The sequence below is a fragment of the Meleagris gallopavo genome, chromosome 28, assembly GCF_000146605.3.
Source record: "Meleagris gallopavo isolate NT-WF06-2002-E0010 breed Aviagen turkey brand Nicholas breeding stock chromosome 28, Turkey_5.1, whole genome shotgun sequence".
In the NCBI taxonomy this organism is placed as follows: Eukaryota; Metazoa; Chordata; class Aves; order Galliformes; family Phasianidae; genus Meleagris; species Meleagris gallopavo.
The window spans coordinates 2,720,965-2,732,186 of record NC_015038.2 but is presented as its reverse complement, the minus strand read 5'-3'; the positions used below and the strand labels follow the sequence as shown (position 1 = coordinate 2,732,186).

Genomic DNA, 11,222 nt, shown 5'->3' with positions numbered 1-11,222 from the left:
AGCCGTTCCCGGTGCGCCGGGTTCCATTCGGGCTGCGAACGCCCGCGTGTCCTCGGCTGGGTCGGAGCGTGGGGGCATCCCTTTATCTCGACGGTTCTGCTCCACGTGGCACCGCTGTAAAGCGTCTTTTGAGGGTTCTGGGAGGGCGGGCTGTGCCCCGAGGTAAGTCGGGGTTCTGGGGCCGCGGGTGTTGGTGGAGCGGTCATTCAGCACTGCTCACACTGACTTTGGCCCGTGATTTTCCCTCCGTATGAGAGCTGCACGTCTGCGGAGTTCAGGCAGTAATTGAGTGCTCCTGGGAATCTGAACAGCTCCAGGGGTGGAAATGCAAAGTGAAGCTCGGCAGCAGCGCTGACCTTGTGCAGCACGTTTGCTTGAAGGCCAAAGTGGGGCCTCCGTGCCACTGCAGTGCTTTATCTGGGGCGACAGAATGGTGGATGTGCATTTTGCAGAAATGCTGCGGGTTGATAAGTCACTGCTGTCTGTAACACATCCCCGATGTCGATTAGCAGTGGAGCTCCCTATTAGTTGCCCTTTTCCCCTCTGCATTGCTATTGCTGCTCTTAGAGGGCATCAGAGCTCTGCTGGAGCTGCACGAGGCTGCAGGAAACCTGCCCAGGTCTGCTCAGCCCCAGACCTTCCTGCCCTCTGGTTGCGCTTTTGTTTGTGTTGTTCACTCAACAGAACTGTTCGCTTTGGATTTGTGGGATATATACTAAATAAACCTTCAGAGCTGAGGAGTTCATGGTGTAATTCAGTTATCCTTGGGGGCATTCTGAAAGGATGAAGACTTCCTGAGCTGCCCTGCAAGGTGGAAAATCAGGTTGGAAAACAGCAGTGTTTGGTAGCCAGAGGGGGAAGGCTCTTCAGAGCCTCTGAAGCGTGCAGACGGAGCTGATGAGAGGGTCAGAAAGCAGAGATCAGAGGAGGATCAGAACACTGGAACAGAAGCAGGGTGTGATTTGGTGCTGCCTTTCAGGTGATGATTCAGAGCACGGATTTGTGTTGTGATGAAAACACGCAGCCTGCAGGCTGAGGTTGGTCCGAGCGCCGTCCTCACCTCCCATGGGAGCAGGGCTGGCTCTGCTCCTCACAACTTGTTGGCACAGAGCTGTGAGGGGACGGCTGTGGGCAGCCCCAAGCGATGCAGTGCAACTCCGGGCAGACAGGGAGCTTAGGTGGGGATTATTTCTTCTTAAAGGAAGAGCCTTTCTGTTATATCCAGGCTGCTTCTCAGAAATTCCCTCTCCCAGTTCTCAGGACCCTGGGGAAGCACTGATAAGGAGGACTGGCTCAACTGGTTTGCAGCTCTGCAGAGATCTCATGGACTTGTTTACTCTGGAAAACACTCTTAGGTGACTTTGGCATCGGTTTTCTTTCTCTTGAAAACTCACTTTCCTTATTAAAAGTCCAAGACAAGCAGGCAGGCGGGCCGTGCCTCACTGCGTGTCTCAGTACTGTGATGATTCCCATCTGCTTTGAGCTGTGTGCCCTCAGGGGCCCCGTGAGCTGACCCCAGATCTGTCTGCACTGCTTTCTGAAGGAGTGCCACAGTGCAGGCCGACCTGCCTGGATGTGCTCAGTGCTCCTCCAGGCACCACGCAGTGCAGCACAGTGGTACCCATGCGTTCCCAGAACCTGGGCAGGCTGGCAGCTCCCACTGTTATTAATGGTTCCCAAACCAGTCAGTTTGAACCTGGCTGTGATATGTCTGTGTGAGGCTGTCGTTGTGCCAGTGTTTGGAGAAGCCAGAACCTTCCTCTGGATCTCCACTAACACCCATTTGTGAGCCTTTGCCATCCAGCAGCACATGGCTGCCCTCTGCTGCAGGTGGAAGAGTTTCACTGTGTAGTTTTGCCTTAATAAACATCCCAAAGAAGTTTGCTTCTGGGAGGGATCGAGCCCTTAGCAGCCTCCATAGGAAGGGGGTTGGCATGTGTTTTCTGAGCCGCAGCATCTTTATTATCAAACAAAGACCACTGACTGCTTTTGCTGTTTTCTTTCTAAGGCACGGTCTGTTACACTCGAAGCCTGGAGTTTTCTTGCTCGTTTCCCATTGGAAATAACCTTGGTGGTGTTCCCTTGCAGATGAGCAAAGACTTCCCCAGCCGAAGTGGTGCAGAGGCTCCTGATCCAGCCCAGCAGGAGCTCGGTGCAGGTGGGGGATGTGGGCCGGCCGGTGCTCTGTGTGAGCAGCCAGGAGCTGCCAACCCCTTCAGGTTCTTTATCCCAGCAGCACAACATGCCGCCATCCCTCCTGCCGAGGCACGGCCCCAAGGAAGGCTCTGACCACCTCCTGGAGGGCAGCACAGGCTGCCATGAAGGCGACCCACTCCCCCTACCAGGGACTGATGGGGAGGAGGAGAAACCCCCCCTGACTGCCTGCGAGGCTCACCTCCAGCTGCCCGACTTCTGCTGCAGCCTTTCCCAGGACTTCATCCCCACCTTGGAGGAGATCGAGGAGTTCCTGAGGGAGAAGGCTGAGTTCCTGAAGGATGGAGTGAGCGAGCAGCACGTGGCTGGAGTTGAATCTGAAACCGGTTCGGGTGGCTCTGAGGGACATCCACTTCAAGAAGATGGCTCAGATGGTTCCCAGCCTGGAGGGACAGCTGATGGGAGCAACCAGGCAGCGGCTGACGGAGACGTTCCCGTTGTCCTCCATATCCAGCCTTTCCAACTTGATAACAGCAGCCTGCTGGCACAGCCTGCTGTCAGAGTGACCCAACTGGTCATCAGCTTACAGGGACAAAACCTATCCCTCCTACCTCAGCTCCAGCACCCCGTCACCCTCGTGGACCAAAAGTACATCAAGATCGCCCCACTGCCCAACGCCATGGGAGCGAGGATGCTGGGGGGTGTGCAGGATCAGGAAGCAGCCCCTGTGTGTCCAAAAGCCCCCACACGTGTCCACAAGTGCCCACAGCTGGGCTGCAGCAAGGCGTACACCAAAAGCTCCCACCTGAAGGCCCACATCCGCCGGCACACCGGGGAGAAACCCTACAGCTGTGCCTGGCCCGACTGCGGCTGGCGGTAAGTGGGAGCGTGGATGGGGGGGGGGAAAGCAGGTGAGACCCTTAAGGAGGCCCAGAGGAAAATAAAAAGTATTCTGAGTTGCTCTCTGGCAATGCAGTTTGTGCAGCTGGACTACGAAAATGGCTCTTCCAATGAATTCTTCTCCCAGAAAACAGGAGCTGCTGCTTCATTCCCATGTTGGTTCATGGCCATGTCGGCCATCCCTTTGCTTTCTCTCGCTGTGTGCCCACCCTGCCTGCCTGTGTCCCTCCTGCTGGGCCTGCAGCATGGCTCCTTTGTGCGTATTCTCCCGTTTGCTCTGTGCACAGCATTGTTTTCTTTCATCTCCGTTCCCTAAATAAACCACTCTGCGCTCCTCTGATTGCTTCCTGCTGCTGTGCTCTCTTCCTGGTACCACATGCCTGTCCTGAGGGGCAGGATGCTCGGCACAGCCTTTGGCGAGGAGGGTTAACAGTCCTCAGGTCTTGCATAGTGCTTCTCCTCAGCAGATCTGAAAGGATATCACAAGGAAAACTGGTGCTGGCAGCACTCAGCTTCCTTGGTTTCTCGTGCAACGCCTTGGCACCACCTCGCTGCCTTGATTCCCTGCACGGTGGAGGATGGCTGCTGTCTCAGGAGGAGCTGAGACTTTGGAACTCACTTTTTGCAATAGAGCTGGAAAAGAAGTCGTTGTGTGGATGAACTGAGGACGTCCTTGGGATGCATTTAATCTTCACAGAGCTTTTGAAGGGCAAGCGTAATGTTTGCTGTACCAGGTGTGAGCGTGAAATCCTATTGCTGGGAGTCTGGGGTTACATCTGAAGCTCCTTGCTTTGTGCTTCTTTGCGTGGGCACGTTTCAGCCAGATGGAAAAACCCTTCCATCCTAATACTCCTGCCATCTGTGTTGGCTCCGTAGAGGCAGAACAGGAGTAAATCCTGCCCAGTCCTCCTGTCCAGCATTCCCCTGGCACTCGGACATGCAAAACACGCTGCAGTCCCACCAACTCCCAGCCTCATTGAGGTGGCACTTTAGAAGGGCTGAGCATCACCTCCCTGCTCCCTCCTGGAGCTCTGTGCCGAGCAGAAGGGCACAGGAGAATTGAGCAGGGATGTGCATGTGGTTAAAGGGATTTTCCAGGTGGTGCAGCTGATCTGCACCAGGTGTGGATATCACACAGCCAGAAGCAGTGTGAGCACTGAGTATTCCTGCAGTCCTTGCTGCTGCATCCTCCAGTAAATTCGCATTGGCATGGAAACCTCTGCTCCTCTGCTGCGGGCTGGCTGCATTTGCTGCTCCTCCTTTGTGCTCTGTGCTAAGCCAGCTTGCAGGCTGCTCCTCTCTCCCAGCCCTGACACTGAAAACTCGCTGCCATTCTGAGATGCTTGCAAGGAGAATGCGTGCTTAGGAAAAACAGGCGCTTCTCTCAACAGCAGCGCCTTTTTTGGCTGGATGTGTGAAGCAATAGGAACTCTGAACTCTGTCCTCACATCCCTGCCAGCCTGAGCTGATGCCCCAAAGAGCAGTTCTCTCAGCATCTGTCCTTAGGGCCATCAGCTCTCCTTCCCACGAGCGTCGAACAGAGGAAGGAAGCAGGTAGAATTTAAAAACCAACGGAAAGCAAGATCTCAGTGGCTCTACTCCTCTCTTCCCTATCTCTAAACCACTCCTCGGAGAGGTTTCTTCCTTTCTGCTCCCTCCAGGAGGATCCTGGGCTGCTGTGCACTGCCTGGCACAGCAGCTGCGCCCTCCACGCTGCCCTTCTCCCGCAGGTTCTCCCGCTCAGATGAACTCTCCCGACACAAGCGCTCTCACTCCGGTGTCAAACCGTACCAATGTGCCGCCTGCCAGAAGCGTTTTGCCCGCAGTGACCACCTGGCCAAGCACGTGAGGATCCACAGGGACCAACTGGGCAGCACTGGGATGTAGGGCTGACCCGGTGAGGAGCAGCACTCCTGGTGGTAATGAAAGGAGTGCCGAAGAGGAGAAGTGACTTTGTTGTAGCAAACGGTGTGTGTTGGAGCTTTCCTCAAGGACGGGTTGAGTTCAGGGTTTGTTGCTTTGAAATCCACGTGGTGGAAATCTATCAGAGTCCTTGGGCAGTGTGACTTTGCTGCGGTGTGAGGAGGGACGTGCGTGGTGTCAGGAGGGGATCAGGAGGGATGTAATAAGCAGCAGCACCAGCAGCAAAGCCCTTTTTTTCACGTGCTGAAGGAACCTCTGTGTGCAGAGACACCGATGCATGTGGATGCAGGAGAGCTGCATGCATTGGCTGGGGGGAGCGCTGCAACGTGCAGCTTGCTGACGTCCTCTTTGTATTTAACTTCTGGTTAATTAAAGGCCAATTCTTTGTACCGTGCCAGCTTGCCAAGCTTTTGCAAACATCTGGGAGGGAATTAGGTGCTTGTACAAACAAAGAACGAACGTCAGGAGTTCCAGCTAGGCGCTGTGTCCCTCCTACGTGGCTTTGCCTGCGTGTCTCAGGCTGATGTTTGGTGCCTGCAGGCTCTTTGCGACTCAATGTTTGTGCCATTATTCCAGTGTGCTTCCAGGGTAGGACTTTGTGTCCTTGTGTTGAGCTGCTGCTTTGGTGGGGAGAGTTGGGATGTACCCAGAAGAAGGGTGGGGAAGTGGACCAAACCCTGTTCCTCCACCTAAAGCTGAGCCGAAACTCCTTGATTTATTCCTCACCTACAATGTTTGGGGTTACAAGCAATAAAAAGAAGGGTCTGCTTCCCCTGAGTCTTTTCCTGTGTGCAGGCCACAGCTAATGGAACTCTGCTTTGGCTTCCAGCAAGTTGCTCTGCCTCAGCTGCATGTTTTTTAGGAGAACACCTGCATTGCTTTCCAGGTCCCCAGGCACATGAGCAGGGGTTACAACAGAAAGCGCTGGAGCTGCTTAACTTCAGAGCCAAGCCTTCCCCAAAGGTCTGGGAGGGCTGGATTCTGGATGCTGGCTGAAACTCCTCCGTCCTTGGGTAGGTGTGGATAAATCTGAGCAGAAAGCTTCTGCCTGCAGCGGGGTTTCTTTCCGTGGGAGCGTGTAGCACCTGCGACCTCAGCCAGAGCTCTCCCCTATGGGGCACACGGGTGGCACTGAGCACTCCTGCTGCCGCCCCGTGCCCAAGAAACGCCTCCTGAGCCATCGTAACACTGAGCTCTGAATGAGGAGCCAGGGCAGGCAGGTACGCAAGGGCCTATTTTTGGTTGCCTTTTGTGTTCGTGGATTTTTGCCTGACCAGGAATTCACTAAATGCCCTTTCCTTGAGGGCTTTCTCCAGGGGCTGCGTGCCAGCGTGACTCATGCCCGTCTCGTGCTTTCATCTGCCCTTCTTTGCTCCTCTCCCTCATCCAGACTCTCCCAGCACACTCCCTGTTCGTTTTGGACCTGCCCCATCCTGCCTCCCTCTGTTTGCAGCCGAAGGCAACTGGGAAAGGCGCTTTTCCAAACTGGAGCAAGAAGAGCTGTGCCTCAGCCTTCGTGCCAGGCACTTCTCCTTGCTGCAGCAGCTATTTGCTGAGCAGATGCACGGGGTGGATCTGCCATGGAAGACGGGGCTGGGAGTGCTGGCGGTGCTGGCTTGCAGCTCACCTGGTTTGTTTTGCCATCTCTTTTAAGCAGACCGCAAAGGGAGGGGAGAGATTTTTATAAAATAAAATACTCCAGATACATATCTCTTGAGCAATGTGTGTTATAGTCTCACCTGCTTCCCTCTGGGGACTTTGGATGACTGGCTTAGAAGGTTTACTGAAGGCTCTGTAATTACCCATCCTTTGCTCCAGTGAGGATATTACTCTGCAGCAGAAACGCTTTGTGGAAGTACAGATGAGAGCTGTGGCAACGGGAGGAACGAGGAAGAGGAGACCCTTCTGCCTTCCCACAGCTAAAACTATGCCGGAGGTGCTGAGATGCATCTCACACGTGTGTCATTGGGGCTGCTGGGTTGTACCCCAGCTCTGTGCTGAGCTGGGCTGCATGTCTGGGATGGGAGGGGATGGGAGGATCCGCTCGCAGTGAGAAGGCTGTCGGGTTGCTAAGCGCTGCTCTTTAGGAAATTAAATGCAAGCAGGCAGGAGTTGTAGCAGGGCAGGATGTGGGAAGAGCACAAAGAGAAATTCAGGCAACGTTTCTAAATCTGTCCGCCTGGATACAGGGATGAATTTACTCTGGATATAGCAGCAGGCAGCGCCGGCCCCACGCTGCAGCCCACGGCAGCACTGCTGTCCCAGGGTGTGCAGGAGGGATGTGGAGGTGACACTGTGCAAGGGGCTGGAGGCTGAACAGGGGGCTCTGCTGTGTGTTGGGTGCCTGGTGAGGGCAGATTTCTGCTATAATCCCATCAGGTTGACGACCAGCACCATCAAGGCCTCGCCAACAAGCTGGCACATCTCAGTGAGGTGGGCAGCAGCATCCGGACCTGCTGTCCCCATGGTTGCATGATGAGCTTTCACTGTGTCCATCCCCACCGTGTCCAAGCAGGAGGTGTGAAGTCCATGGGGTTGTTTGGGCTGGACAAGAGGGGGCTGCTGGGGGTCCTCATGGTGGCCCTGCAGCTCCTATGGCAGCCTATCGCTTCTTGTAGGGGAGCTCTGCTCCCAGCACCATCTCAACCAACCACACGTGATGCAAAGTCAGAGCCATGCAGTGAGATTTCTCTTTTTCAGTTGATTTAGCAATCTCTGCGCTTCTCCTCTTGGGCTGCCCGGTGTTTTCCTACAGCCAACAGCTACATTTCACTTCCCAGCTTTGTCCTTGCCTCCAGCTTGGCAACAATTAAGACAAATTGGTGGGCACGGTGGGGAGGGGTTGATGGTTGGACTTGGTGGTCTTTTCCAACCATAACGATTCTGTGACATCTGAACATCTGTACCCCAATACAACCGACCTTCACCAGCAGCCCCACTCTGACTTCTCTTTCTGCTGTCTCTTCCCCTTTAAAACACTGTTGCTTGAGTGCTTCTTTTTAAAGCATCTTTACGTATGAGCTTTTTCTAAGACCTGCCTGCTTGCCTGCGCTATTTCATCCCATCCCTTTGTCCTACATATTTTCCCCCTTGTGATGTTGTCTAAGATGGGAACAAACCCACGTTCGCTTGCAAACCCACGGCAGGGGAAGCAGAACAAAATGGGAGTTGCACAAAGCAGGAAATTTATTCTCCCTCTCTAGGAAAGACCCTTTGGGGCTGTTTCTCAGTGAAGCTGTCACAAGCACTGAGCTGCAGCTGAGGCCACGGAGATGGCAGGGCACAGCGCAGGAGGGTTTTGTGTGCTGGGAGAGCCCGCAGTGCCTTTTGGGGTGCAGCTCACACATGGTTTCCTATCAGAGCACATAAATCTGGGGGGAGATATTTTGCTGATGGTAAGTGGAAGGGGTTGGGACAAAAAGCAGCCCGATCCAGGAGCTCTGAGCAACATGTGTGAACCCGGGTGCTCCTCCTTCCCCAAACAAACGGCTTGAGCTCTGTTTGAGGTACACATGAGCAGATGTTGGCAAACCTCCCATCTGTGACCCTCCAGGAAGAGTCTGATAGAACGCAGGACTCGTCTTTATTTTCCTCTTTTCTTTGTTTCTCTGGCTTGTGGTGGTTGAAGGAGCCCAAGCTCCAAACAGAGCAAGCAGTCAGCATGGAGTACAGAGGGAGCCCAAGGTTTGTTAGCACATCACTTGCGGAGCATCAGTTCTGTTTGAGTCACCTGTAGTGCAGGGGATGCAGTGCTTCCCCTCCCTGCCCACTCTTTTTCACACTATCTATCAGATGGAGTAGTTAAATTGTGTAAATAAATAGATAATGGTCAGCAGCTTGGTTTAAAAGCTTCCCTTCTTCCAATGCTTTGCAGAAGGACCCCGTGCTTCATCCCTGTAAGCTGTGGTCAGATGACATCTTGCGTGACACCTCAGGTTCTGTTGTGCCAGGATTCCCTGAGCTTCATTCTATTCTGGCTTTCACCTCCCTTTCCATCTCCTGTACCTTGAACAGTAAATGCTATTAAAGGGATTGTGAAATAAAACGTCGTGCCCCATCTTGGTCCTTTCACTTCATTTGAGTGGGACCAGCTGAAGGAGATGGGCTGTAACAACACAGAACTTGCCTGCAGAGAAGCAGCACTGATTGCAGCTGGAGGTGCTTGGGCTTAGCTGGGATCTCAGCTACACCTTCTTGTGTGTTTGGGGTGATGGCACATCCCAAACAAAAAATGAGCAGCAGTCAGGTTTGTGAGAAGGCAATTAGGTGAAATGTGCACGGAGGACTTTGTACAAACACATCTCACCTCCTGCTGGCACGTATCTGGAAAGCCAAGGGTTGCATGTTTTGGCATGTGTGGTGTTTGACAGTGGAGTGCAGCTTAGTTTTTTGTTTTCCTCTGCCAGTGGGTGGGAATCTTGAGGCTGTGCGTGCGTTGGGGAGAGCGTTGCCTTTGTGGCATTTCACTGCTGCTCCCAATGCCAAATCCAACGGGGAAATCTCCGCTCTCCAACTGGTCCACAATGTGCTTTCTTAGGGCTTAACTCAGGGCAATCACCACTCATCTGTGTGCTGCTGCAGGCCGAGGCAATGAGCAGCAGCTGACCACAGTGAGCAGCTTCCTGGGGACTGGAGTGTGTGCATGGGCTGCTTTAATGAGCTTCAGTGTGATTAAGGCTCCTGCTGCGCGTGTGCTGTCTGCTCTCTGCGATCCCCCATCACTTCTGCTCAGCCCTAGGAGTGCTGTAGGGTTGTGCTTTTGCTACTGGAATGAGAACCACAGGAAAGGTGTGGGAATAGAGGATGTCTGCAGGGAGTGATCCAGGTGGGTTTTCCCAAGTGGAGCAGATGATCTCAGTGGTCTTTTCATTGTAGAATCAGAGTAGTATCATTTGAGATGGAAAGGACCTTTAAATTAACTTTCTTGTAATGAACAGGGACATCAACAGCTAGGTCAGGTTGCTCAGAGCCCATCCAGCCTGACCTTGAACATCTCCAGAGGCTCAATATCCACCGCCAATCTGTGCAACCCGTTCCACTGCTTCACTACACTTATTAGAAAAAAAAGTTTTTCTCTCACATCCAATTTAACTGCCCCTCCTTTTCATTTGAAATCATTTCTCCTTGTCGTATCACAACAGATTCTGCTAGAGTCTGTCCCCTTCTTTTTTATAGTCTCTGTGAGGATAGTTGCCTTTAATCTTAACAAGAAAGGTAGTGGTCAGAATTCAGTAACAAGAAATAGCTTAGCATTTCCAAAGATCGGGGCTTACCAGAAACTCCAAAGGGAGATGATTTCCAAGTAGAGATACTTCCCTATTTGTTACCAGCCCCTAAATGGGATCAGGGGGGATTAGTTAGGAGACCTAGGGTCCACCCCTTCTGGCGGCACAGTGAATGCCTCTCCTCTGTGCTCCCAGGGTTGGCCATAAACAACCATTTCCAGCCCTAATGGTTCGAAGTGGCCACATGCTGTGCCTGAGCTCGGGCAGAACTGTTGCTGTGCGGGTTGTACAGCACTGGCAGCTCTCCTCATCAACACTACCGGCACTGGAAGAGCTGATGGAATTGGGCAGCCCTGCTGGACCTCTCTTGGTAGAGACAAGCTGTGTCCCCGAAGCTCTTCCTGCTCCGTAACCCCTTGGAAAAGTTGTTTGTTTTTTTTCCCCTCGGCCTTCTTCATTTTGGGATACACCTTCAGCCTTTCTGGTTTAGGAGTGCCTCCATCTCCCCATGCCCACCATCTCCCCTCTGCCCGGAGAACCGGCGGTATCACAGCGATTTCTTTGTTTTAAACTTATTTCCACGTTTACCCTCCGTTTTCCTTCCGATCAAACAGCTCGGGCATCCCGCACCGGCCGTGACCGGGTCCCGTCTCTCTCCCGTGAGCAGCGGGGCTCAACCCGGCGAGAAGCGGCAGCGTTGGAGCCGGCTTGCGGGCACATGGCTGCGAGCGCGGGGCGGCGCGGACTACACTTCCCACGAGGCATTGCGGCGGGAGGCGGTTCCCTCCTCCCCTATTGGTCAGCGTCGCCCCCGCTCTGCGCGGGGATTGGTCGCCGCCTTCGGACCCTCAGCGGAGCCGTGGGCGGAAGTGTGGCGTACGGCGGCCGCGGTGGCTCCGCGGCGTTGAGGTTGGCGCTTCGCGTCCCGCCATGTAACGCGCCGCCGCTCCCCGCCGCCTCCTCCCGTTTTACCGCACCGCTGTCTTTTGCTGCTCGCCCGGCTCCTCCCTCTCAGCGATG

At 54.0% G+C, this 11,222-nt stretch overlaps 1 protein-coding gene across 4 annotated transcripts; it reads left to right on the top strand.

The window, feature by feature from the left end:
* Positions 1–13: 13 nt before the first annotated feature.
* On the top strand, positions 14–5,748 carry LOC104914496 (Krueppel-like factor 15). 4 transcript variants are annotated; one of them, XM_010724204.3, is made up of 4 exons: positions 14–162; positions 1,254–1,355; positions 2,089–3,030; positions 4,785–5,748. In XM_010724204.3, exons 3-4 carry the CDS (start codon positions 2,243–2,245, stop codon positions 4,939–4,941), a joined length of 945 nt encoding a protein of 314 aa, XP_010722506.1. In that variant the 5' UTR covers positions 14–162; positions 1,254–1,355; positions 2,089–2,242; the 3' UTR covers positions 4,942–5,748. The 4 variants fall into 4 exon arrangements, with proteins under 4 accessions (XP_010722506.1, XP_010722507.1, XP_010722505.1 ...); XM_010724205.3 differs by lacking the exon at positions 1,254–1,355; XM_010724203.3 differs by lacking the exon at positions 14–162 and having other exon boundaries at positions 174–1,355.
* The last annotated feature ends 5,474 nt before the right edge of the window (positions 5,749–11,222 follow it).